Source organism: Paramormyrops kingsleyae, chromosome 4 (genome assembly GCF_048594095.1).
Source record: "Paramormyrops kingsleyae isolate MSU_618 chromosome 4, PKINGS_0.4, whole genome shotgun sequence".
NCBI classification, from domain to species: Eukaryota; Metazoa; Chordata; class Actinopteri; order Osteoglossiformes; family Mormyridae; genus Paramormyrops; species Paramormyrops kingsleyae.
Genome location: NC_132800.1, coordinates 19,161,142 through 19,188,720, shown reverse-complemented (window position 1 = coordinate 19,188,720; position 27,579 = coordinate 19,161,142). Strand labels below are relative to the sequence as shown.

The window sequence follows — 27,579 nt, the reverse complement described above, 5'->3', positions numbered from 1 at the left end:
ATATGCAAAACTGTAAGTGTTTTTTTTTCAGTTTTCAACGTCTAAAAAATGCTGGTCCTTCCAAATAAAGGCTCTATTGGATATTCTAACCTTTAACATGATTTCTAAAGTCAATTTTAAAACACCCTGATGTGCTAGAGTGCCGTCCTGATTATTCCCTGCAGCGCAGCCATAGCTTCCGGAACATGCTATGCTCTGGGCCCCCACCAGCCAGCAGGGCCCATCAGCCATCCTCACACAACTGCAGGTGGCCGGAGCCTAAGTAAAATAACAATAAACTTGTGCTGGTCCTTCGTAACTTTCCTCAGGCATGTAACTGCAAGGAAGGACAGAAATTGGTGGCTGTTATTGCACTGTGTTTTGAATACACCCATCAAAACATTAAACCAAATAGGAATGCAATTTTTAAAATCTGTCTTAATAGCAAAAATGTGTTCGATTTTTTTTTTTTAACTACTTCAAGTGTGATATGGGGTCAGACCCCTTAATGGGCAAAAGAGAAGATCGTAGAAATAAACAGACCCAGTGTATATTTCTTTGTATAAATCAGATTATAGCGCATGCATTCCTCGGCACCTTTCGTTTATTATCCCTTTGTGGGTGTATAAGTTTTGCAGCATGTGTGAGGTTGTTTTCAGAGTCTCCGGGTCCAATCCCACCCACCGAGATCCCGTTACGCTGTTGTCCGTTGTAACTGAATCCGCAGCATCAGTATTAAAGAGTCAGCGAGGAAGATGGGGCTAGAGCCACAGCAAACAGCTGGATCTGCGGTAATCACCTGCACTGGGCAGCCCCTGGTTCTCATTTATAGGTTAAGGCCCCATTTGCAGGGTCAGAGCTTTCAACAGAGGCTGTGAATTAAGGTGGGCAGTGTTACAAATTAGAAACTCAAAGAGGATTTTTCCAACCCCCCCCCCCCAAAGAAGAAAAAAAACACAAAAGACAAAAGGTTAAAAAACAACGCGTAGCAATTTATGTGGCTGGTGTAATATAAAACAAATGCAGGTTCTCACTCAGTTCAATCCCAAAGTTACTCTGGTTGTCTTAACTAAGTTTTAGGTCTGTCACTTTTTATGCACATCGTTAAGGAATGCTTGCTGGTCAGTAGGATTTCTGGAAGACACTGGAAAACTGCACCTCGCACCTCATATCGGGGATGAACTGCCAAACATGGAAACATGCCAAGACAGAGCAGTGGGTCAGATTCCCAGTTGTCTATTTTATTAACTTTGTTATCTAACCACAAAGCCTTTCATATTTTATTTGTTGGGACACAATGTATCTTGAGTCAGATTCCAGTAAGTACATGTTCAATCAACTACCAGGTGCAGTTACAGTATGATGGGGGAAGGCAGATCTTTATTTAACTGCTTAACTGTCATCCAGCACCCAGATAGCGACCAAAAGCCAAAGGAGACCATTTGGACAAGAAAAACTGGGTGTTTCATTAATGTCAGGCCAGACAAGTGGGCTGGCAGTCTGGCCTGACAAGGCAATGATTCTATTGCAAATGGAGGCTGATATTTCTACCTTATCCCCTTCATATCCTGGGAATTTTCACTGAATGTTGAGGTCAAGGTCTGACTCACGATAATCTTTGGACTGCCGTCTTGGGATCGTGCCATGGGGATGGCTTAATTAACGCAACACGGGTGACCGCTTAAGTCATAAAACATTCCAAATTACTCCCAAGAGGATCAACAGGCACCTCCCTTCGGATTCTGCCAGCACCGCTGGGAGCTGCAGGTAATCATTATTCAGAAGACAAGCTGGGTTCAAGCTGGTAATAAACATTGGGCCAGTTCTGACTCCCGTGCTGAAGTTCTGCTCATCGGATTAGAGTCTGTCATAATGCTAATAGGATCTCAGCTGAGTACCCACATGTATAAATAGGAACACGCACTGAGTTAATCATTGTCTTCACTAAATCTCAGCACTGAAGGCTCACGTTTGAACATCTCCTGGTAAAAGAAAGAAAATTCGTCATCTTGGATAGATAGATAGATAGATAGATGATAGCTTTATTAAACCTAAAGTTAATTGTGTAGTATTGCTGTCAGTTGATTTCTTCAGTTTTTTTTTCTGCTTTTAAATGCATCTTAGATTTATGTTCAGATTTCAATGTATAGTCAGAAGCTGGTGCAAAATTCCTCATGAAATTGTGTTCTCTGCTTTCATGTAATATGTTAAATAGAACACAGAAAGGGTTAAAAACGATTATGGTCAAACCTAAATTTGCATGGCTGTCGAAGCTGCAAATTACTTAAAGTTAAATTACTTCATTACTGGAGGACCAACGGAGATCAAAACATCTTTAGTTTCTGTTCTGGATCACTGACCAGCAAAGAGCTCATGAAGGATATTGTTTGGTTTGGGCACCAAAAAAAAGCATCACACAGACATATTGTCTATCCGGGAGTTTTGAGCAGTGCTAAAGAGTTGATAGAGAGACCATGAAGAGGTCAGAACTGAGAGAGGTTCTCATGCTTTGTGTGGGTGGTGTGCAGGTCAGTTTTTAGGATGCCATGTCTTGGTTGGAAGGTTGCCAGTTCAGATGCCAGACTTGTTGTGCCCTTAAGTATGCATTCTCCAAAAAAAAACTATGTTGCTTTGAATAAAAAACTGTAATATAAATGTATCACCTTTGTGCTGGGAAGATCCTCTGGAGGATCAGTCTGTTGGGTTGGGTTTAGGCAGGTGGGTCTGAGGTACCTTGGGTTTGTTACATCATAGTGAAATTCAGCCCATTTTTGGATGTGAGCTGGCCAGTGGAATAGTCTGGAATGGACAGGGTGATTTCCAAATTCAGCTCTATTATTCAATTGAAAACATTCTGTTTCTTTTATTTCTTGGGCAGGGGGGTTTAGTACACATGAGGGGAAAATAAACAAGGCTTATTTGACTAGCGATGACTTTTAGTTGTAGTGACTTGTAGAGCTTACGGTATTAGTTTTATGATACCCGTTAGTCTCCAGCACTTTAAGCATAGCTGTGGAACACAAAAGTAAGTCTACTTCTGTTTCAGGGGCCCAAATCCCTTTAGCCTAAAAGTCCAGTATTTCAGCCCCGTTAGACCACGGAAATACATCCGTATGAATAAGAATTACAAGTATAGGTTATGCTTTATGACTGTATAAACTGCTGATGAAGATAAGACGTGGTTTGGGTAATATATCAAGCGTTTCCTCTCTTAAATTTAACTCCATATAGGCCTACATAGAAATATCCTTTAAAGTAATTTTTTTGTTCAACTTTGTGCCGTCGTTGCAAACGAGCAGCTTCTTAGCGTTAGCAAGTGTACGATTAAACTAAACTAGCAGACTTTAGTTATCTGCGTGTGTTATTTTTATCTTGCATTTAACGAGGGTGGACTTGCCTTTTGTGTAAGTAAACAAGAACGTCTTTAAAAGTTCAGCAAGAAGGTGGGGGGGGTGGGGTGTATTCGTGCTGAGGACGAAAACACAGGCGAGTTCCAGTGTTTCCATTTTTCCCTGCATTCACTTCCAATGTAAACTGGAACAGAAACGTCTCCTGGTGAAGGCGGTGTAATGTTTTTGGAAAGTGGCCCTTCACAGTTCGCTGTGCTTGTAACACGGTCTCATTTGGACACACAAGACACGTTTCTGTCTTTTGGGTGCAACTCCGCTATGCTTTTAATTGCACGGGTCGATGGCGCGCCCCCTAGTGGTGCACACTCAGAATGCCGATCTCTTTGATCGTTAAAACAAAGTTCAAATCCTCTTAGCACTGGAGTTGAAATCAGATAGAGGCAGGAAGGCCGACCGGAGACTGTTGGCTGTTTTTACCGGGACAGCACGTCCTGCTGAACTGCTTAAGGACATTAGTTACACCCACTGTAAACTGCTCTTACAGACTAAATCGTGGCCATTTTTGACAAAATAAACCCAGTGTTCGGAATTTACAATGAAAAAGAAGAAAAACATCTATAAAAATAACGTGCATGTTGAAACAGTTAATATTCGCAAAAAAAATTAATCCACGCACAATATTAATAGTTACATAATAAATAGTTATATTGAATTCTACTACTATATTAGTATAACTAAAAAATATCTACTTTAGGACCACCAGTTTGTAGATCTGCAAAGGTGGCATTAAGTTGTATTTGACAATATATCTAATTGTACAACATATTCATCAACATGAGTACTATACAGGACTGGACTTGGATTTAAAATCGGCCAGGGGTGCCATGAAGGAGGGGAATTTAAAGGGGGCCTAAAATATTTGGAACATAATTGGATTGGTCTGGGGGCCCAATACTATGTGCTTTCATGTGGCTTAACGTCGCGAGCGGCGCCTCTGTCCCCGTGGTAAATTTTGACGGGAAAGTGGCTGATATGCTCGATGGCCAGTCCAGCCATGCTATCGTATAACACACAAAGAAGTAGCAATACAAATCTAGTATTTCAATTTCTATGTATTTTCTGTCTCCTTTGGCGACTGTATTGTCCATCCATCACCTTTCTGTTCCCGCTTGTCCTATTCAGGGACAGAGGGGTCTGGCGTCTATCCCAGAAGCTAAACATTGTCTTTATATAAAATCCTAATTATTACACTGATGTCAAGATATACTCTAGTTGGAATTGTAGATATTTAAGGTATATGATAACTACAGTGGAGTCACAGTGTCTACAGAAAGACCGTGAGACTGGATCCAACCGGTAGAAAGTGGAACGGTCTTCATGTGCTCCTGTGGATCCTTTCAGATCTTTCCGTGTCTGAGGTCCAGCCACAATGAGGGCCCTGTTGCTCTTCGCCGCTTGTGTCTTCTCCTTGGCCCCCCCATTTGATGTGGGGGCAACGGGGCTTCCTGGGGACGCCCTCAGAAGTGAGTTTGGCTTGCTAATGCAACACAGACCACTGCTTTTAAGAACCGACCCCGTCCCCAGACATACGGACACACTCACACCTCAGGTCTGCACACCCCCTGCTACAGCAGCCCCCCATGAAAACAACCCAGATTCCCCCCCCCCCCCATATCAGCACCTCAGTCAAACCTCAAAAGTCCATTTTGATTAATCCAGACCCAAAACCAACATGAATATTATTCTTTCATTCCTGAATGGGTGTCAGAATTCCACCCCCACCTACTCATGTTAGACATGTCCTGAGCCCTGTGTGTGATGTTTGAACACCGGAGAGGGAGTTCAGGAATAACTGTGAAAGGGACCTTACTGCGCACTTTATGGGTACCGACCGATCCCGCTTCAGGGCTGTCGCAGATCGGCGAGAAATACGTGGGCGAGGAGATGAAGAGGGCACTGTTCGGTGTGAAGAACATGAAGGAGGTCATGGAGAACAACGACGATAAACACAGGCATCTCATGAAGTCCCTGAGGCATAGCATTGATAAGAAGAAGGTTGGAACTTCAATCTGTAGTTATCTTACACAAAATACACCTCACACACTCATTAATGAAGCTTTGCATACCAATTGGCTCCTCCATGGTAATGCTGTTTCCCTCTCAGAATTACATCACTTCCTGTTGATAGCTGAGGTCATGGGATCATGGCTTGAGATGCTCCCCACCTTTACCTTTCCACTCCCGAATGTCTCTCCTACCATAACCAGGAGGTGGATCAGCTTGCCAAGGAGGTGGAGCAGAATCTGAGGGAGGCAGAGCAGCAGTGTCAGAGGTCCTTGAAGACCTCCTGGGAGAAGTGCCAGCCTTGCCTGGAGGACACTTGCAAGACCTTCTACACATCCACCTGCCGCCGGGGATTCTCCTCCTTCTCTTTCAAGGTACAGATCAGGAATTATCCCACAGCTACACCTAGATCCATGAGGAATCTACATATGTTTATATGTGTCCTTTGATGTTAAAGTCACATTGATCTGGTCATCACAATAAAGCCCACGTGACTCGACTTGATTTGACCAACCCTGATTTCAGGTGGAGGAGTTCTTCCGCAGGATGTCCTCCCAGTTTCTGTCCTTTGACAGCCAAGATGAGCCAGGTCAGCAGAGCTCAGAGAGTCCAGATGGGGACCTACAGTGGGTGGAGTACTCCTTCACAAGCCTGCAAAACAAGGTCTATGACCTCTACGACAAGGCGGTTATGCTGGTCTCCAGCATGAGCAAGGAGCTTGATACTGCCTTCCAGGCAACCTTCGCTGCCAACTCCACTTCCAGACTCCTCTCTCCAGACCAGTCCGTCCTAGAACCTGGGTTCTTCCAGGGCATCAGGCTGGACGACGTGCTGGAATCCCTCTTCGACTTCGGCAGGAGTGTCATCGAGGAGTTCAGCTCCGTGATCACCGACGTCTTTGACCAGACGCCACAGGACTCTGAGCGGGTCTCAGAGCAGCAGACAGGTGCCGTCGATGTGTTGCTACAGAAACCAGTGCCAATAATAACAAACCCGATAGTTTCAAAGCCATGTGTAACAATATGCTAATATGCTAACAACATACCTACCAGGAACAGGGATACTCCCAAGCCGGGCTCCTTCCCAGAGTAGACAGCTCTGCAGGGATCTGCGCAGACAGAGTTCCGAATGCTGGCAGCTGCAGGACCACTGTGAGTCCTGCCAGGGGGCACTGACTCATGGTATGTGCATGAAATGGTGGTGGAATAAAGTCTGCAGTGATAGACAGCAGATAATTCACTGCATTAGCGTATCAACAACTGATTATATTCCATTCTTCAGTAACCTCAGTAAAATTCTACATTGTGTATAAATATATATGGATATATATTATATATACATATAGTACCAGCCAAAAGTTTGGACGCTCCAGGCCGCCGACAAAGGAGAGTGCTTGTGGTGCATCACATGACCTGGCCACCTGACCTAAACACAGTAGAAATGGTTTTGGAGGAGTTTTACCAGATAGTGAAGGAAAAGCGGCCAATGAAGGCTCAGCATATTATGGGATCTCGCTCAGGAGAGCTGGCAAATCATCCCAGGAGGCGCCTCAGGAAACTGGCACAGAGGAGACAGTAGGGGCAGCCAGTCCGTGGAGCAATTGGGGTTAAGGGTCTTGCTCAGGGGCCCAGTGGCGGGACCCAGGGATTTGAACTGGTGACCTTCTGGTTCCCAAACCACAGAGCTGCCTCATCCCCAGCAATAAATAACATTTTTGTTCTTCAATGCTTTTTTTAGTCAGTGCATAATCCATATATGTTATTTTATAGTTCTGATGTCTTTAGAATTATTCTAAAATGTACATATAAACTTTTCTATGGGTGTTTCCAAACTTTTAACTGATACTGCAAACACATGCACTCACATCAGCTTTGCGGCATTTTATCCCCAATATAGGCTATTTATACAGCACAGATTTTGCATAAAATCTATGATATCTGGCTTTCCGTGGCTAACATGGACAGGTATAAAACTACTTATTAATAACTGCACAGCTGTAAGGAAAGTAGCTGCTAGGTTAGACGTACTAGCGGGTGGCTAGTGTTTTGGAAAAGCTATTGGTCTTTGTTCTTTAATTTTTAAAATAAAGACGACTCAAAAGCTTCTGAATTTCTTAAAAGTAATACGTGCGATGAATTTGCATTGTGGATGAAGGCAATAGTAGCACAACACTGCCATCTACTGGTCCACCGCAGAGTGCCCGAACGTGAGGGAACTGTCCACGGAACTGAACGAGGTATCCCGGCTGCTCAACGAGTCCCGGCAGCAGTACCAGGAGATGCTGCAGGTGGTGCAGCGGCACGCGGACGACACCATCACCTGGCTCACCGCCATGGCTGCCAGGTTCGGCTGGGTGGCCGAGCTAGTCAACGGAACCAACGTCGACCAAGACATTTTCACCATTGCCGCTGTACGGATCCTTCTGATTCAATCAATCAGTCAGCTATTTAAGTGTCTGTTTGGTATATAAGCCTACAGCACTTAATAACCCTTGCCGCTGCCATTCACTGTATTTGTAGTGGCTCTCAGCTACGTAAACACGGTTTCTGAATTTATTAAGTATTTCCGAAAGTGAGGTTAAACACGATTTGCCTTTGGAGATTTGGCACGCAGGCAAAACAAACTTCCTTTCAACTGCGTGCAAAAACACACAACGGGACACCTGAAAAAACAGCGACGACCCACGGGGGGGTGAAGGAGAGAGACATGGGAAGGCCGAAAATCTCGGGGGCCTGTCAGCGCCCCTGAGAGGTTGTGGAACATTGTTTTGGAAATTTCTCATTTAAAACTGCCAGATTTCCTGACTGGTAGGACTGAAGTTAACATGGATCTTTGAACCAAATAGGGATCGTGGGTAGTGTAGTGTAACAATGCTCTGATTCATTATCATCAGTTAGATGATCATTGGAATAAACATACTGTTCATTTGCATGCTTAAGATGACAATGGTGAAGATGTTTGTGCTCAGCGAGATAGAGCAGGGCTGTACTGAGATTAAAAATCAGCCTGTACAGGCTCACCACACATACATACCTACAATAAAATTCGCCAGTGCGGGAGGGCAGAGGTGTCTCAGCCTAACTCACCTAGAAAAAGCCTGATGTGCCAGATGGTCAGTCCAGCCCTGACTTGGAATGACTGGTTTAATCTCTCAGGTGGTACCACACAACGAGGATATAGGCAACGGCACAGCCTTGGATACCACGGTGGAGCTGAACATCCTGAGCTCACCTAAGCTCACCCTCTACGTCCCAGCGGAGCTGCAGGTTGAAGAGCCCGCCTTCATTCAGTACCTGGTCAAGGACGCCCTGGACCGATACAAGCAGATGGTGAGGTAAGCCACACATCCGTGAGCCAGCCAAGAGCTCCCTCTGCTGGTTACAGGTTCATCAGACAATGGAGACGGTTTGGGACAGTCACTGTATTAGAACGTCTAGTTTAGCTTGGTCTTCGTCCTAGTTAGTTAGTCCTCAAGCAAACAGGAAAGAGACCCCAGGCCCTTAATCGTATGTGCTAGAATTAAGTGTTCGGCCAGTTAAACCAGTGGATCGGTTTTTAATTAGTGTAGTACCCGTTTCACCATTGCTTTACCTATTTATTGCTTATTTATTGTCCAGTCGTTCAAATGTTGCACTGCCTTGTCTTTTATTGCACTGCTGTCTGCCCTACTGTCCCGCCATGCAGCTGTCCCTTACACGGGGACTCCGGCTTATTTATTTCACTGTGCTTTTCCGAACACATGCAACAGAAAAACAAAATACAAAAATAAAGATTGATGACCTTTTATTGAAAATCCAGATTATCATGGAAGATGCTCAGTGTATATGCTTTGTCTCTCTCTGCAGCAGCTCTCTAGCCTGAGAAGAGGAACGAAGAACTTTGCAGCTGGTCATTTACCGAAGAAAATCGTCAGCTTTTAGTTTCACCGTCACCCTGCAGCACTAAAATAATTTTAAAACGTATTTTAGCAAGTGAAAATCTACCTTATGTGCAAGATTATCTCGAAGTGATGAACAGGCAGGAAACAACTGGGATTCGTCGGAAAATTACAGTTGCAATAATTTCTACTAATATATGTTATCGCAGATGATTAAAACGTAGACATTGTGCATGCTAACAAAGCGCAATATAAACCCGGCAGTGGAGCGTAGGGTTTTATTATCTGGTTCTCAGTGGATTTCTGGAAATGTGAAATAAAGTGCGATGTCATTTGTTAGCCTCCACGTTACTTTTCTACGAATATTTCTGTTATTATTCCCCAGCCGGCCCGGCCGCCCTAGGAGGGGCTTACGGACGGGCGCCTTTTTCCTTCGTCCCCATTGGCGCGATGCACGTCAGAAAACCCGCGATTTTCGCGCACAGCATCCTGCAGACAATCTGCGAGCTCAGGGACGGAGATTCCCCTTCATCGCGGTTTGGATTGTAGCCCCCGAAGCGTTAAAATGCCCGCCACATCGGAGGTGCACGGCACCGTGCACGGCGAGCCTGACCGCCCGCCACAGGCAGAATCATCCCAGATGTTCCGCGACGAGCGCGGCTATCTGGACCAGGTTCGGTACATAATGCAGCACGGGACCCGGAAAGGGGACCGAACCGGGACCGGGGTAATCTCCTTGTTCGGGTCCCAGGCCAGGTACAGCCTTAGGGGTAAGTGGCTTGCTTTCATGGAAACCATATATAATGTCTGAGACAGCAGAGACGCTTACGCAAGAAGTCTTAAGTCAAATCTATATTATTCCACTATAAACTTTAAATTAGATACATCAAAAGCGTTGGGGTAGTTTGCAAAACCCTACGGACTATTTACAAGGTAACAAAACGGTTATATACATAAAAATGTATGCTGACTTGTCTCGAATTGCTAATCTCACTCCAGCCAGCTGAGTAAAGTTGGCAACTCTGCACAAAGGCCATCACGCGACATGTTCATATTTAACAAATACATATTCAAAAATGCAATCACATCCAATAAAGATTTTAACAATTACAAAAGCGTTAGGTTTTATAGTTTCAAAGTAATTCATCCGCGTGTTTACGCTGTTGACATTTCGATCCAGCCCCTTCTTGTTTTCCCGCGACATAACGTCAGAAAGGGGGCGTGTTTCCGACGGGATGTGACGTTTTTCATGACATTTTTTTAATTTTAGGGGCGCACAGCATCCCCTGGTGTGGCGGAGGGCGTTTGCAGGACGGCAATTACATGGGGGGGGGTGTGCACGCGCACGCGCACACATAAATTCACACACACAGAATTCATGTATTCCTGTCTTTATGGGGACTCTCCATTAATTCCTGTGGGCATATCCCTAATCCCAGCTATGACATCATTAACCACTACGCAGCCCTAACCTTTCCTATAAGTAACCAAACAAAATACAAGAATTTTGGCATTTTTAGTTCTAATTGCAGTCATAATGGGGGAATGTGGGGAAACATGTCCCCACAAGGTAAAAAGTCACAATTTTTTTTATCACATTTTGGAGACATTAGATCCACATTCCTGCCATTCCCTGTTGCAGGTGATCGTTGGGATATGTATTCTATAACAAGGTTTCAGCTGATGAGGAGAACCTGCCCTAAATTTCTCACCAGGACACCTAATACGCCTAAATATTTATTAAATATATGATATATTACTTCTCATTTCAGACCAGTTTCCCCTTCTGACGACGAAGAAAGTCTTCTGGAAAGCGATTGTGGAGGAGCTGTTGTGGTTTATTAAAGTAAGAAAAACACTGGCAAAAATGAGCCCTTTGCAAAGTAACAAATAATATGTGCGTGCGTGTGTGTGTGTGAGAGAGAGAGAGAGAGATTTGGTTACAGAATTTTTAGTTTTTTAGGTTTCTGCACATACACAACTTGTCCAACTGTGTCCCCCCCCCCCCACTTAAACAGACATACAAAGTCTAACTAATTTTGACTGTTTTCCATGGGATTTCGTCAGACATTCGTCACACTCTGGTGACCATATTTATCTAAAGCAGCTTCATATTTTACCAGTTTACACAGTTTGGACATTTTGCCAGAGTAATTCCGGTTAAGTACTCGGCTCACGGGTCCAACAGCCGGAACACCTTGTGACCAGCTGTGTGTCGCTGGCTTGCAGGGCTCCACCGACGCCAAGGAGCTGTCAGCGAAGGGCGTGAAGATCTGGGATGCCAACGGCTCCCGGGAGTTTCTGGACAGCTGCGGCTTCACCTTCCGGGAGGAGGGCGATCTGGGGCCCGTGTACGGGTTCCAGTGGAGGCATTTCGGGGCCGAATACAAGGACCTGCACACGGGTACCGGCGCCTGGAGCCGCTTGGGTTCGGTTGTCGATAAATGCTCTTCATACTCATAGAGCTGGAAACATCCTTTGATGTCGGGCTTCTGATTTGAACCGGTGACCTTCCTAATCTACTGAACCACACACCGCCCGCATTTTTGGTTGTAAGTGTCCTTCCCTGACTTGCCCTGGCAGATTACACAGGCCAAGGAGTGGACCAGCTCCAGGCTGTCATAGACACCATTAAGAAGAACCCAGAAGATCGGAGGATCATCATGTGCGCCTGGAATCCCAAAGGTACCTGCTTCTCTCACTGCACTGGATGGGCGATTCATCCTCTTGAAGGTCGTCCGCCTCCTGCATGAGAACCTTTGGAAGCATCAGATTGGGAACTGGGACAGTGAGACCCTCTGATTGGCTCACAGCTAGCAATGTGATTTCATCTCCCTATCAGACCTGCCCCTGATGGCCCTGCCCCCCTGCCACGCCCTCTGCCAGTTCTATGTGTGCGAAGGGGAGCTGTCCTGCCAGCTGTACCAGAGGTCTGGAGACATGGGGCTGGGCGTACCCTTCAACATCGCCAGCTACTCCCTGCTCACCTACATGATCGCCCACATCACAGGGCTCAAGGTAGGTGTGGCCTCCATACGTGGCCATCGTGAACCTCCCGTACGCACTAATTCAGTGGTTCTCAAATTTCTTACAATGTGTACCACCATGATGACCACAGCTTAAATGCAGAGATACCTCCACAAACCATTAGGGGGCGCTCATGTAGCACCAGTAGCACGCATACCACAGTTTGAGAATCACAGACCTCATCTACTCCAAATTGGGTAACTTCATAAACTAAATAAAATCGCAAGAGGGCATCGACCTACAGGAGTGAAGGGTTCCCATGACGATACACATCTGACCGGTGCAGATGTAGCTTGACTGCTTGTGACTAGTGTTCTACCCATTCTGAGTTCAGAAGGTGTTTGGTTGGCCGGATCCGAACCCTCCCTGGGGGGTGGGAGGGCCGTGACACTCGCTGAGAAAGGGTGCAACGGAGGGCTACGAGAATGATCTCTGGTCTTAGAGGACTGTCTTATGAGGAGAGGTTAGCTGAGCTGAATCTGTTTAGCCTTGAGCAAAGGAGACTAAGGGGGGACATGATCCAGGTGTATAAGATTCTAACGGGTCTGGATGCTGTTCAGCCAAATGGCTACTTCAATATTAGTTTAAATACTAGAACTCATGGCCATAAGTGGAAATTAGCGGGAGAACATTTTAAAATGAATTTGAGGAAGCACCTCTTTACACAGCATGTAGTTAGAGTATGGAATAGTCTTCCTGCTAGTGTAGTGGAAGCTAAAACCCTGGGTTCCTTTAAATCAGAGCTAGATAAGATTTTAACAGCTCTGAGCTATTAGTTAAGTTCTCCCCAAACGAGCTCGATGGACTGAATGGCCTCCTCTCGTTTGTAAATGTATGTTCTTATGATCTGCCTCCCCCCTTGCCCCCCCTCCTCCAGCCCGGCGACTTTGTCCACACCCTGGGAGACGCCCACATCTACACCAATCACGTCGAGCCTCTGAGGGAGCAGGTGAGCAGCTGCTGGGGTTTTTACTGAGCTGCAGTGCCGCATGTCCAGAGACCAGGAGACACTTTGATCAGGAAACAGAGGCTAGGGGGGGCCCTTCATTAGATAGCCCTGCTGGGTCGGGCCCGGTTTTATCTCCAGAACCTTTTCAAGGGTTCACTGAAGCCTTTCTGCACACCGCTGATGTAACTGAGCTGTTATTTTAGCACTTGTGACCATCCTGTTAGCTTTAACAAGTCTGGCCATTCTCTTCTGACCTCTCGCATTAACAAGGTGTTTTCGCCCACAAAACTGCCACAGTCTGGGTGTTTTATGTTTACTGCACCGTTCTCAGTAAACTCTACACACTGTAGTGTGTGAAAATCCCAGGGCACTGGCAGTTTCTGAGATGTTGGAACCACAATGCTCGCCACCAACAATGGCACTATATTTATAACCAATTAGCACACACCTCTTATCCATTCAAATGCTCAGCCAATCAGTAAGTGAACCTCTTGGCCCTGTTTGCTTGCTGTATGTATGCATCCACGTGATTGGCTGTTTGGAGGATCAGGCCGTCTGCCTTAACCAGCTGGGATTACCTAATTAACTGGCTCCTGAGGGTATTCCAAGCCCACAAGTTAGATTTTATTTTTTAAAAATAGAAAACGTAACACTTTCATCCCCTCACATCAGTGTGTCTTAACCCAATCCTTGGGGTCTCCCAGACATTCCACATTTTTGCTCCCTTCCTGCATTCCTGAACCAAACGGTCAAGAACACAGAGTACCGGGGGGGGGGGGTCCATGACGACACTCTGGTTTAGATGGTGTGCTGGCCGGCTTACAATCAGATTATAGCTCTGCTCAGGGACACCCTCGCGCTGCTTTTCCGTGGGGGTGTCCCTGATTGACACACCTTCTGCCCCCTCCAGCTCCAGCGGGAGCCCCGCCCCCTCCCCAAGCTGAAGATCCTGAGGCAGGTGGAGCGCATCGACGACTTCCGTCCCGAGGATTTCGAGATCTGCGGCTACAACCCCCACCCCGCCATTAAAATGCAGATGGCGGTCTGAGGTTCCACCTCACCTCCGCTCCCTGTTTTTTTCCTACTTTAAACATCCAATCCTGTTTTTCTACTGTAAATGTTTATGTGTATAGGTTCGAGTTAAGAATTCACATCTAGACAATTGTCAATTTGATCTTTATTATATTGAATAAAAGGTTTTGATTACATCTAGATTTTGTATGTTTATTAAAAGGCAAAAAGTGCTGTTAAAAATCAGTTCATGTTCTAAAAATCACATGAGATAGAAAACAGTTTATACAAAGATCAGTTTGAATTAAAATCTTTAACAAGCTGTGGAGTGGTCCCTTCTAAGGGTTAAACCATTTGTGCGTGGGTGGGGGAGTACTTATTGGTTTCTAAGGCCTTGCCACACCTCCCCCTGGGGGTAGTGGTACTTCCTCACGGACTCTTCCTTCATTTCTGTGGAGTATCCTGGATCCTGGTGAGGCACAGGAGTTGTATCAGTGATGCCCTGTTCTCCTTAATGAGAACCACGTACAACACATTCTACAGTTTCAGAAGTAAGGTGTTAAAGACCTCAGTCGGCAGACTGGTAATTAGTGCAATTATTGGTTGATTTAGTGTACCACTGCTCTCTCACCCCACCAGGGGGTGCACATCCAGCCTTTAATGAGTGGAGTTGGCAGCTTTTCTCCTGCAGTCTGAAGGCATTTAGTGTTTATGCAGGTTTTCAGGACAAGCTTTAAGTCAGATGTTCAAACCCAGGTGTGAGGACTCATCAGCCAATCAGTCCTCTAATTAGTAATCTGATTAGGGGTTGCAGCAAAAACCTGCATACACACCTGCCCATTCTGGATAAGATTGCCCACCCCTGACTCCCTGAGTTAGACTAACTGGGGTCTCAATCACTCATAGTGGTTAAATCTGTCTGTGCCCTGTGATGAACTGGTATTCATACCCTGGGATGGGATAGGCTCCAGCAGCTCAGAACCCTGACCAGGATAAGTGGTTTGAAAAGGAATGGATGGACTGGTGGATTTATCTTTTCACTGTATGTGTTTCATCGCTAGATTCCGTTGTTGCTTGGGGAGAAATTCATGCAAAGAAAGAAACTGTAGACTATCACCCAGAATATCTTTCCTTAAGATCCAGGCATCAGAAGTGACGGGTAATCCCCGGCCACCCTGCTGGGCCTCACCTTCGGAGGCATGTAGCAGGCATCCCGGATCAGCACGGGGCTCTTGAAGTGCTCGTGCAGGTGATCCACGTACTCACACATCCTGCAGAGAAAGTGACAGCGGGGAAGGTCAGGCTGCTCAGATCCCACACCGCGGGAAGCTCCTTTACAGCACGGGTCTGAGTGGTGCTGCTTTTGAATCGGGTACAATGGAATATTGCATCGGAACATGCATGCATGAGCCCTCAAACCTGGTCTGAGGAACGGACCAATCGGATATTGTTCACAACCGTCAACAAATCAAAACGAAGGGTTTCCGCTCTCTGTGCTAGATGGTTTGACGCACCTGTTGTGGAGGCTGGCCGACACTGATATGTAGTCGAAGAGGATCAGGTGCTGCACGAGCTCGCAAAGCCCCACCCCCCCGGCGTGGGGGCAGACGGGAACTGCAGGGACAACATTCCCACAGTGTTTCTTTGACGTTTTCATGCAAACGAATGTGCGCCTTTGGCTATGTCAGCAATGCTAACAGCTCAACTACCTTCCAAGCGTACGACCCCAGGACTTGAACCAACAATCTTCTGGCGTGAAAATCATTACACCATCATACAACCCAAAATCTTGGCATTTCCAGGAAAAGGTTGCAGGTTTTACAGTTACCTTCAGCGAGTAACTCCCACCTGGAACCATGGGCAATGTGGGATTCTAGATAATGAACTGGAATGATAATTGAATGTGGCTGAACCAGTCCACCTCTGGCATACAATGTCATTAACTGAACAAAAGCAGTACTGACAGTGAAACACAAGGACATTCACTCGATACACAGAAACATCTGGAACAACTTCATGGCCAGCACTGTATGACCAGTACTGGTCGAGGCCAACGTGGTAGCCTGGGCAAGCTTCAGCAACAGCGCCCCCTGTCCAAGACAAAGTGAAACTGTCTTGCTAAGTCAGTGTCCCCTCAGAAGATGGAGCCTTTGCTGCCCCGTATCACCTGCACTGTGTAAGTGAACATTAGCACTGAAATCCCATCAACGGCAGCACCCCTGAAGTGCCACAGGTATATGGTGGATATTAACATCCATAATGTATAGTACTACCCAGTACCATATTAATAATGCTAACGAGAACAGCGCCCCCTACAGGGACATCTGAGGATGTTCACCCTGGAACTTGCAGGCCATTAGCAGCACAGCCAGGTTCTCGTTGACGCTGCCCAGACGGCAGCTGTCGATCTGGACGAATTGCAGGGCCGAGGCCTGGAGCAGCTGCTTGAACATCACGCGGTTGTGGCACTGCAGGGATCGGAGGGATGGGGTCAGAGGTCAGGGATCACAGGAGCCACCATTTACATACAGCAGTTAGGAGGCCTCACAATCCAGGCAAAAACAGCTGCTATAACGTCAGCAGATCACATGACTCACCTGCTCCCCAGTGGCCACTCCGATGCCTAGAGGAGCCAGGGCCTGCAATACCGACAAGGCTGCAGGTCAGCATTATGCCAGAAGGGGGCGCTGTAAGCCTGATGGACAGTGACTGGCAAGAGCTCACTGCTTTAATGAGGACCTTATGGGGCTGAACTGGTGTCAGGCATGTAGATTGCTGGCCAGGAATAGTGGGATAGATATTGCACAACAGGTTTTTTATTTTAAGTACTTGTATTCACATGGATATTTTCCATTTTAAAACCCTTTTTAAATTTTATAGCACTTTGAGAGACAGGGAGACTCCATGCTTATTTACGAAAGCATTTAATTTGATCAGAGAGACATCTGTCGTTGGTTTATCTTGGAGGAAGTTACCCCCTCCCAAAGGGGATGCTGTTACACTTCTGCTCTCCATCAATCCATATTTTCCCCTTAGGTTTCTCCTGTCATCTCGGGAATGCGAGGTCAGCAATCCCTCATCAGAAATCCAGAGTAAGCCAGTACCAGTCATACATCTTCTTCTCTACCTCTTTCTTCCTCAGTAATCATTGCCTACATCTCTTCTATCATACTCCTTTCTCCTCTTCTCTATCTTTCTACCCTGCTTCCTTTTCTTCTCCGTCTACATCCCTCTCTCCATCTCTTCTCCCTGACCCATCTCTCTCTCTTTCACTCTTCTCCCAGTCTTGATCCCGCTCTCTTCTCCCACTCGCCATCCCTCTCTCCTCTTCTCCCACTCTCATCCCACTTTCCTTCTCTTCTCCCACTCTCCATCTGTCTTTCTTTCTCCCACTCTCCATCCCTCTCTCCTTTCTTCTCTTCCTCTTCTTTCCCTGCTCTCCCGCTCCTCCCCCTCATCATTTTCTATGTCATCTCTCCTCTCATTTTCCCAGACCCACCTTGGAGATGGTGGCGTGCCCCAGGATGTCGTCGGGGGAGGTAGGTTCCTCGATCCACAGGGGCTTGAATTCCGCAAGCCTCATCACCCAGCCGATGGCTTCCGCCACATCCCATCTCTGGTTGGCATCGATCATCTGGAAGAGCCAGAAGGCACCTCAAATCAACCAACCAGGCGTGCTGATATTACAGGCAGATGGCCAATCAAAGTAGAGGGGCAATGATGGTATGCCACTTCCTGGATCTAGTCCTCAATGAGGTCATGGTGGAGATGCGTACCAAGGTGTTGTCAGGGCCGATCGTCTCTCTGATCAAACGACAGCGACGAATGTCGTCTTGAAGATCCGCCCCAACTTTGACCTTGAACCTGTACCAAGAGCAGGGCACCTACTCAAGATTCCATTATTTGTCATGAACAGAGATATACAAGTACAGCATGTAGTGAAATGTTCACAGAACAGCAAGCAGAACTTCCAGTGTTTACAACTCTAACCATAGTAGTAGCTTCCTAAGAAGCAGTTATCTCATTCTCAAAAAAATAAATGGATCACAGCTCTAGAAAGACCAGTAAATGGATTCTCAGGGAAGATTACAAAGTGATCCTCATAATATCACTGAAAGTGCAATTTGCATTCATTCACTTGGCAGACTTTCAGACACTGGGTGACTTATGGGGACCATAGGGATAAACACAAGGGAAAGAGTGTTATTTTCTACAGTGTCGAATGGCCGAGAATAAATACATCAGCAATGCACATCATTAAGAAAGGGGACACGGTGTTGCAGAGCCTCCAATCTGCATGGCCCCCGAGAGTCAACAAAACACCCAACAGCACACGCATTCTGCTACAGCGCTGGATGGCAGGAAAAGGCTGGTAGGTCAGAGTCATTTTACTCTGAGACATCAATTAGATGGCAATTTCCTTTATCTCAAGAGAACCTTTTCCCAAAAAAAGAGGCGAGATTCTGTATTTTAGGAATAGAGCTTTAAAACTGCTCCCTTTAAAAGGTAAAAAGGCTGCAGATGACTGCATCAATAATATCAACATCAATAATAAAATAAGCAAATGGTCCTTAATACGCAAAAAAGAGAATAATGGCTTAAGGAGCTATTAAACTTCTGAAATACAGCAGCAAATAACCATGAAAAATTCAGTGATTATCATAAAATAATTGTTATAACCCACTAAGTACTCCAAAAGATTAAACTCTGTACTAATCCTCCTACTGTGGGACTGACCCCATATCCACCTGGGTCGAGCTTGGACAGAGGTCTAAGGTTCTCTCACCTGGTCCACTTGCAGTTCAGAGCCTTGGTGCAGAGCTATAGGACCAGAGAAATGGACAAAGGTCACCTTCACTGATGCAGTTTAGGTGGGATGAAAGGTCTCAGAACCAGTAGACCTCAGACGCACATTTGAAACCAGTTATCTAGAGCAGAAAGCCACAAATCCAAGGGGTCATTAGCATATGTGGATTCTACAACTCCTTCATACAATTAACATACTGAAGGCTTAATTCATTTACAGAAATAATTAGTTCAGATAATATGTCAGGCAAACTAGGACCTTGGACTGGGAGTCTAGAGCCCAGATTGGGCACAATCATTGCAGACAGGTGGTTTTGGTTCTGTACTGCAACTGCCTCCACTCAGCAGTGCCTGTAGGGCGGCGCCATAGAGACCTGTTTGAGCTGCGGGTCTGTGTAGCCGATCCAGGCGCAGGACGTGGTGTATGCAGGGTAGCCCTCACTCAACATCTGCTCCTCTGTAGTTCAGTGGGAGACACGACTAGGTGAAATTCAACCTGACTGTGGGGTTATGTAAATGATGGGGAGGGGCTTAAATGCTGACAGATGATTGGCCATTGGCGTGAATATACAGGGAAGCAGCTCATAATATAAATTATGCTGGGTTACATTTATACCTGTTTTGATAGCTTGATTGGTAGTAATTAATTACAGTATTCACCCATCCCTCTTCCAACCACTTATCCAGTACAGGGGCACCAGGGCTCACTCAGGTAACTGTTTTGTGATTTTTTGATTCATGAGGATTAGTGATTAGAATGAGACATTATTATGACGCCTGCCGCCAAGGGTATGATCAGAGTGCACCGTGAAGCTGTGATTTAGAAGCTTAACTTAAATCGCTCCACGCAACACGGAGCAGCAGGCAGATCACCCCCACATTACAGAGCAGATGGACCGATCCATATCGCCTGTAAGCCAGTAAGCCAGTAAGCCAAAGGGTCAATGACTGGAAAGGGATAGGGTCCAGGTGAGGATACACAGTCAGGGCGGGACACAAGGCTGCTGCAGTGAATAATGTGAACAGTCTTATGGAGTCTTATAGCACTGGTTTCAGATCTGTTGAACGCTTACGTACCTCTCGCCTGTCTCCCCTCCTGGGCTTTCAAAAGGATGTCTGGGGGAAAAGAAAAGTTCTAACTGACAAAAGAAGTGATGTGTAGGTGTCCTTGGCTGTCCGAGGCATGATCAGGGAAACTGGCTCGATTTTAGCATGAAATGAAAAATTCAACTAAAAATACATAGAAAGGAGATACACAAGCCTACTGAGAACTCTTCATAGCCAATCACAGAAACCTTTAAACTAAAACAGACCAATCACATTCAAGTACATCCTCAATCCCACACACTTTACTATACTTGTGAATGGGAAGCTCTCTTGACTTCAGAAGCTGTATTTCCAAACACTGATTGGTCAGGGCATGAATATTAGCTACAGTTACTCTAAAGTAACAAGAATGAATACACAAGCCCTCAGGGTTGTCCTGAAATATACATAATTACCATTATTAAGTCAAACACCGGCCACAGATTAGCAATTAGCAATCTGGCATGGTATTGGTCCTGCCACTATCTACACAGCCAACAGTAAACAAGTCAATGAGTAAGAGGGGTCTCTGGTGACACAGGACTGAGAATACTGTGTCTCAGAAAGACATGAAAGAGGGGAAATGGCTTATTAAAAATATCAATAACAATCAGAAACCCACCCAAGGCCTCCTCTTCTGTGAGGGCATCAGTGATATATCTGAAGTCAATGCAAGATACCAGCTGTTTGGGGTCCTGGTGGAGACATGACAATCACTGCCAAGGTACCTGCTGCATGAAGCTCTCTACCAGGTTCATATTCCTGCAGGGCGGCTGGTCCTGCTTTAGTCCAGCATCTAGGCTGAATCTAGAATCGCGGCCGATGAACTTGCCGTCTCAAATGCCAAACCTACACTGACTAAGCCTGTAAGGGCTTGTTAGGCTCGAACATGAATAAAACAAAAAAAATTATATGCTTTTATAAAAGTGTTCCCAGAAACAAAACCAAGCAGGGTGAAGCAGCATTTAGTCTCTATGCTCCCTGTCTGTGGAACTAACTTCATGAAGACCTGAGGTCTGCTAACACTGTCAGCTCATTATAATCAGGACTTAAAACATTACTGTTTGCTGCAGGTTTTCTACAAATTATATCAGCAAGAGTTAATTCATGTACTGCAACATCTTTTTAATCAACTGTGAATTTTGGCCTTTAGGTTTTGTTTTTATTGTCTTTTTTAATGTGATTTTAACCTCTTCTATTTTTGATATATCCCTATGCCTGTGTAAAGCACTGTGAATTACCTTGTGTTCAGAGGTGAACATTTCAGGTCCAGAAAGTAAAAAATCCAGACCAGGATTTTGTTTCAACCAACCAGTAGAGCAGAAAGTGTCACAGTCACATAGTGCTCAACCGATTGGTTGAAGCAAAATCCTGGTCTGGATTTTTACTTTCTGAACCTGAAATTTCCACCTCTGCTTGTGTTTTACTCCTCCTTGGATTGCCACCTTATCGTGGTGGAGGGGTTTGTGTGCCTCCGTGAACCTGGGGGCTAGGTTGTCGGGGGCAATAGCCCCTGGTAGGGTCTCCCAAGGCAAAAAGGTCTCAGGGGAGGGGCCAGACAAAGAGCAATCCAAAAGAACCCTATGAAAAAGTTACCAATCAAAGTCCCGTTTCCCTCGCCCGGACTAGGGTCACCGGGGCCCCACCCTGGAGCCAGGCCTGGGGGAGGGGCCCGTTGGCGAGCGCCTGGTGGCCGGGCCTTGGCCCGTGGGGCCCGGCCGGGCACAGCCCGAAAGAGGCACGCGGGACTGTCCCCAGGTGGGCCCACCACCCGCAAGGGGAATGTCAGGGGTTCGGTGCATTGTGGATCGGGTGGCGGCCAAGGGAGGCCCTGGCGGTCCGATCCCCGGCTGACAAAACTGGCTTTCGGGACATGGAATGTCACCTCTCTGGTGGGGAAGGAGCCTGAGCTTGTGCGTGAGGTTGAGAGGTATCGACTAGATATAGTCGGGCTCACCTCAACACATAGCTTGGGTTCTGGAACCAATCTCCTGGAGAGGGGCTGGACGCTCTTTTACTCTGGAGTTGCGGCGGGTGAGCGACGCCGGGCTGGGGTAGGGCTATTGGTGGCCCCACAGCTCGGTGCATTAACATCGGAGTTTACCCCGGTGAACGAGAGGGCTGTTTCCCTGCGCCTTCGGGTCGGGGATAGGTCTCTGACTGTCATCTGCGCTTATGCGCCGAATGTCAGTTCGGAGTACCCGGCCTTCTTGGATTCCCTTAGCGGTATGCTATTTGGTGTGCCGCGGGGGGATCCCATCGTTTTGCTGGGGGACTTCAACGCCCACGTGGGCAATGACAGTGTGACCTGGAAGGGGGTGATTGGGAGGAACGGCCTCCCTGATCTGAATCCGAGTGGTGTTCAGTTATTGGATTTCTGTGCAATGCATGGTTTGTCCATAACGAACACCATGTTCGAGCATAAGGGTGTCCATAAGTGGACATGGTACGAACATGCCCGGGGCTACAGGTCGATGATCGATTTTATAATCGTATCAACTGATCTGCGGCCCTCTGTCTTGGACACTCGGGTAAAGAGAGGGGCAGAGCTGTCAACTGATCACCACCTGGTGATGAGTTGGCTCAGGTGGCGGGGGAGGAAGCCGGTCAGACCTGGTAGGCCCAAGCGTATAGTGAGGGTCTGCTGGGAACGTCTGGCAGAGGCTCCTGTTCGCTGGAGCTTTAACTCGTGCCTCCGGCAGATTTCCGACTGCATGCCGGGGGAGGTAGGGGACATTGAGTCCGAATGGACACTGTTCCGGACCTCCATTGTGGAAGCGGCCGTACGGAGCTGTGGCTGCAGGGTGGTCGGTGCCTGTCGTGGCGGTAACCCCCGTACCCGATGGTGGACACCAGAGGTGAGGGGGGCCGTGAAGCTGAAGAAGGAGGCTTACCGGGAATTATTAGCCCGGGGGTCTCCGGACGCAGCTGACGGGTACCGGCAGGCCAGGCGGAACGCGGCTCGGGCGGTCGCAGAAGCAAAAACCCGGGCGTGGGAGGAGTTCGGTGAGGCCATGGAAAGTGACTTTCGGTCGGCCTCAAAAAGGTTCTGGCAAACCATACGGAGTATCAGGAGGGGGAAGCAGCTCCTGGTTCCTACTATTTATAGTGGGGGGGGGGGGCTGTTGACCTCACCTGGGGACATCATCCGGAGGTGGAAGGAATACTTTGAGGACCTCCTCAACCCTGCCTCCGATACATCTACGCATACTGCCTTTGAGACATCTGAGGGCGCAGAGCCCGAGGGTGCTGGGGGGGGCTTGCCCATCACTGAGGCTGAGGTGGCCGCGGCGGTTAAACAACTCCGTGGTGGCCGGGCCTCGGGGGTGGACGAGATCCGCCCGGAGTACCTGAAGGCTCTAGATGTTGTGGGGCTGTCGTGGCTGACACGCCTTCTCAACAGTGCGTGGAGGTCAGGAACAGTGCCGCTGGATTGGCAGACTGGGGTGGTGGTCCCCTTGTTTAAGAAAGGGGACCGGAGGGTGTGTTCCAACTACAGGGGGATCACACTTCTCAGCCTCCCTGGGAAGGTCTATTCCAGGGTACTGGAGAGGAGGGTGAGATCGATAGTCGAATCTCGGATTCAGGAGGAACAATGCGGTTTTCGTCCTGGTCGTGGAACACTGGACCAGCTTTATACCCTTGCAGGGGTACTGGAGGGGGCCTGGGAGTTTGCCTATCCAGTCTACATGTGTTTTGTAGATTTGGAAAAGGCTTACGACCGGGTTCCCCGAGGTGCTCTGTGGGGGGTGCTTCGAGAGTATGGGGTCCGGGGTCCACTGTTGTGGGCGATCAGGTCCCTGTACGAACGGAGCAGAAGCTTGGTCCGCATTGCCGGCAATAAGTCGGACATGTTCCAGGTGCGTGTTGGGCTCCGCCAAGGCTGCCCTTTGTCATCGGTCCTGTTTATCATATTTATGGACAGGATTTCTAGGCGCAGCCAAGGCGTTGAGGGTGTCCAGTTTGGTGACCTCAGGATTACCTCGCTGCTTTTTGCAGACGATGTCGTCCTGTTGGCTTCATCTGCTGGGGATCTCCAGCAGGCTCTGGGGCGGTTCGCAGCCGAGTGCGAAGCGGCAGGGATGAGGATTAGCACCTCCAAGTCCGAGACCATGGTTCTCAGCCGGAAACGGGTGGTTTGCCCTCTTCGGGTTGGGGAAGACGTACTGCCTCAAGTGGAGGAGTTTAAGTATCTCGGGGTCTTGTTCACGAGTGAGGGTAGGCGGGATCGGGAGTTGGATAGACGGATCGGAGCGGCGTCTGCAGTTCTGCAGGCGCTTAACCGGTCCGTCGTGGCTAAGAAAGAACTGAGCCAAAAAGCCAAACTCTCGATCTATTGGTCCATCTTTGTCCCTACCCTCACCTATGGTCATGAGCTATGGGTAATGACCGAAAGAACGAGATCGCGAATACAAGCGGCCGAAATGAGGTTTCTCCGCAGGGTGTCTGGGCTCTCCCTTAGGGATAGGGTGAGAAGTTCGGATATCCGGGAGGGCCTCGGAGTAGAACCGCTGCTTCTTCACGTCGAAAGGAGCCAGTTGAGGTGGTTTGGACATCTGGTGCGGATGCCTCCTGGGCGGGTACCCAGGGAGGTTTTCCATGCCTGTCCTACAGGGAGGAGGCCCCGAGGCAGGCCCAGGACTCGCTGGAGGGATTATATCTCTCGGCTGGCCTGGGAACGCCTCGGTGTCCCCCCCGAGGAGCTGGTGGGGTTAGCTGGGGAGAGGGAGGCCTGGGTGCCTCTACTGAAGCTGCTACCCCCGCGACCCGAACCCCGGACAAGCGGAAGATGATGGATGGATGGATGGATGGATGCTTGTGTTTTAATTGCGATATATAAAACTTGCCTTGCCCATTTCTGAGTGAGAAATGCTTGGCAAGCAGAAATGGTCAACAGGACTCAAAATTTAGGCTGAAACTTGTTTAAAATGCCATACCTAGGCTAAGTAGATTCATAGACAGACATAAATAAGACAAAAAAATATATATATGCTCTTTGAAAATACTAGTAAATAACCTCTAACTCAGACCAACTCACCATATCTACAAGGAGCTTCCAAAGTGGCTGAAAACAAGAAAGAAAATACTCCTTCAAAAATACAGAAATACCAAGTAGCAAAGAACTAATCAGAGAAGACAGAGCAACACTACATGGATAAGCAGAATTCCAGGAGCCTGTAATATAGATATAAATGTACTAGACAGGTTCTACCTGCCAACTATAGTTAAAGTTCCATGGTTGTCCTGGGCAGATCTTTACTGCTAGCTAGCACACTCCAGAGACATTTCTGGACTGGGCTCGGCTCTGCAGGATCTGTATGTGAGCTGGAGGCTCAACTCTCTCTAAATCTTTGGTGGTTTGGTCTTTGAAGTGACAAACGTAATCATTGTAATATTATTCCTCAGCAGAGCAACTGTAGCAAGTGCCCAGTTCTAATTACAGGTAAAATGCTTATGAACTTGTTAATAATATTCCGGACTCACCTTCCCCTCTGCCTTAGCCCAGAGGTCCCAGACGGCGTTGAGGACAGCAGCTGTAGCTAGGTGAATTACCCCCTTCTCAGGTCCAATCTGCCCCCCAGAGCCAACACAAGATGGGAGACTCAATTTCCAATTCAGGTATCCAGACACACAACCACAATACCCAGAATTCCCATCGTACCATAACCGCTCAAAGAGCACAATACTTATCATGGCTACCAAATAACCATTTTACCAAGGACATCCTTCCCAGAGTAAATTCACCAGAAAATATTATGGTCAACAAATGTCACCAATCCTAAAAAAGAACCTTGGACAGACAACTGGAACGTGTCCAACTTTTCACTCTCTGATGTTATGAAGAGATATTTATGTTGAGGGTTAAAAGCATGTCCTGGAAGAACTCATATTATTCCATTTTACTCACATTAATGTCAAGGCCCAGCCACAGCTGATTGAGATAATCACTTTCAAATAAGGGGTCCATTTTAAAGTTATCAATCAGTATAACTGCATTTCCCATAATCCCCTGCTGCTGTGACAAATAGCCGCTCTTCTGACCAGTCAGTAACACCCGGAGGGGACAGAGTGCACCGTTTATTGCTAGATATGTCACTCACCCATCGCATCTGGCCGTCGCTGGTGAGCAGCCTGTAAAAGCTGCGGAAGTCGCCCACTATGTCTCCCAGCGCCTTCCCGACCACAAGCGCCGAAAGGGCTTCTACGGCACACACCACTGCATGGGGCACAGACGTCGTGCAGCAAGTCAGCACACCCCACAAAACCAGAGACGGTGCCAGAAATGTAACAAGACGCTGGTGCCCTTTTATTGGGCTACAGTGGGGTGGTATCGAAGTGGAACAGATTATGTTTAATTAATCCGTCCATTTTAATTATCCGAGGCCAGGCAAGCATGGGTTCGTTTTTTTCTGGGGCTCCACTCAATAAGTCAATCTGAGGTGGGATTCAAACCCCCAGCTCGGTAGGATTAAGGTAATAGAACTGAGCCTCTGTGAAGCCTATAAACGATCAGTTTTTTAGGTACTATGACTTGATTTACATAATTTATTTTAGGTCTAATTAATATGTAGCAGTTTATAAATGCTAATTATTTAATAGCGTAATCGAGAAAACCACATTCTTCTCTACACTCTCAAATCTTTATACTGTCTAGTCTTTATGCACAGAAGACGAACATCCACCAGATGGCGCCAGGACGCATATAGATACTATATACATTAATGTTAATTTTGGAATACGAAACAAATCTCAGGTAAACGGCTTTTTACAATACAAACCTCACCTATTTCTGTGCCTTTTCCTAGCGTAAAGGTCAGGCCATAGCCCCTGGATCCCCGGTCCGTCTCGATAACTACATAAGCAACCGAATAGTCCGGATCGTTGTGCTGCGGGGAATCACATGATAAGGGCGTTAAATCCACACTGCAGTTTCCAGCTAAAAACACAGCGACTGCGATAATATGATCCACTGCAAAAACGGCACATTTCACATAGCATACAGTCAACTAATCGTGCACTTATTATTAAATGTAAGTGCACCTACCATCGCATCCGAGCCGTGCTGCTCCAGCGAAGTGGGGAACCTAACATCACTGACAGTCACCTTTATGATGGTTTCCTTCATGCTGTCGTTTTGGATCCACGGTCTAACTTCGCTATTCCTAACTATCGGTTTGTTTTCTTTTCCTCGGTGCAGATCGGGTCAGTGTTCACGTGCGTGTCACGTGAGGTAACACGTGGCTGCCGCGCGCGGCGCTATATACTTAATACTGCACGGTGCAGGTAATAAATCCAAAATCAAATTTACTCACATTGCATCACTCTGGTTTAAGCCTTCCTTTTTTTTCCCCCCCGAGGCAGACATTTCAGGTTCACAAAGTACAAATCCAGACCGAGATTTTATTTCAACCAACCAGTTGAGCATAGAA

General features: G+C 47.1%; 3 protein-coding genes and 1 long non-coding RNA gene across 4 annotated transcripts; 2 read left to right on the top strand and 2 right to left on the bottom strand.

The window, feature by feature from the left end:
• The first annotated feature begins 5,147 nt into the window (after positions 1-5,147).
• clul1 (clusterin-like 1 (retinal)) lies at positions 5,148-9,595 on the top strand. The gene is made up of 7 exons (XM_072710766.1): positions 5,148-5,384; positions 5,597-5,767; positions 5,919-6,339; positions 6,446-6,574; positions 7,589-7,803; positions 8,549-8,727; positions 9,239-9,595. The coding sequence occupies exons 1-7, from the start codon at positions 5,148-5,150 to the stop codon at positions 9,252-9,254; spliced, it is 1,368 nt and encodes a 455-aa protein (XP_072566867.1). The 3' UTR covers positions 9,255-9,595.
• Positions 5,246-6,039, bottom strand: LOC111834291 (uncharacterized). The gene is made up of 3 exons (XR_002835978.2): positions 5,908-6,039; positions 5,456-5,632; positions 5,246-5,357 (listed from the first exon to the last, which is right to left on the bottom strand). It is a non-coding gene; the product is annotated as an uncharacterized lncRNA (long non-coding RNA).
• A 106-nt stretch (positions 9,596-9,701) lies between the features above and the next one.
• Positions 9,702-14,458, top strand: tyms (thymidylate synthetase). The gene is made up of 7 exons (XM_023793403.2): positions 9,702-10,040; positions 11,043-11,116; positions 11,500-11,674; positions 11,854-11,955; positions 12,113-12,288; positions 13,175-13,246; positions 14,157-14,458. Exons 1-7 carry the CDS (start codon positions 9,836-9,838, stop codon positions 14,292-14,294), a joined length of 942 nt encoding a protein of 313 aa, XP_023649171.1. The 5' UTR covers positions 9,702-9,835; the 3' UTR covers positions 14,295-14,458.
• enosf1 (enolase superfamily member 1) lies at positions 14,409-27,506 on the bottom strand. Its single transcript, XM_023793402.2, has 16 exons — positions 27,195-27,506; positions 26,934-27,036; positions 26,251-26,366; positions 25,634-25,720; positions 25,188-25,214; positions 20,772-20,844; positions 20,141-20,179; positions 19,438-19,520; positions 19,044-19,078; positions 18,034-18,121; positions 17,757-17,891; positions 16,855-16,896; positions 16,596-16,725; positions 15,772-15,871; positions 15,447-15,528; positions 14,409-14,726 (listed from the first exon to the last, which is right to left on the bottom strand). The coding sequence occupies exons 1-16, from the start codon at positions 27,273-27,275 to the stop codon at positions 14,634-14,636; spliced, it is 1,314 nt and encodes a 437-aa protein (XP_023649170.2). The 5' UTR covers positions 27,276-27,506; the 3' UTR covers positions 14,409-14,633.
• Positions 27,507-27,579: the final 73 nt, after the last annotated feature.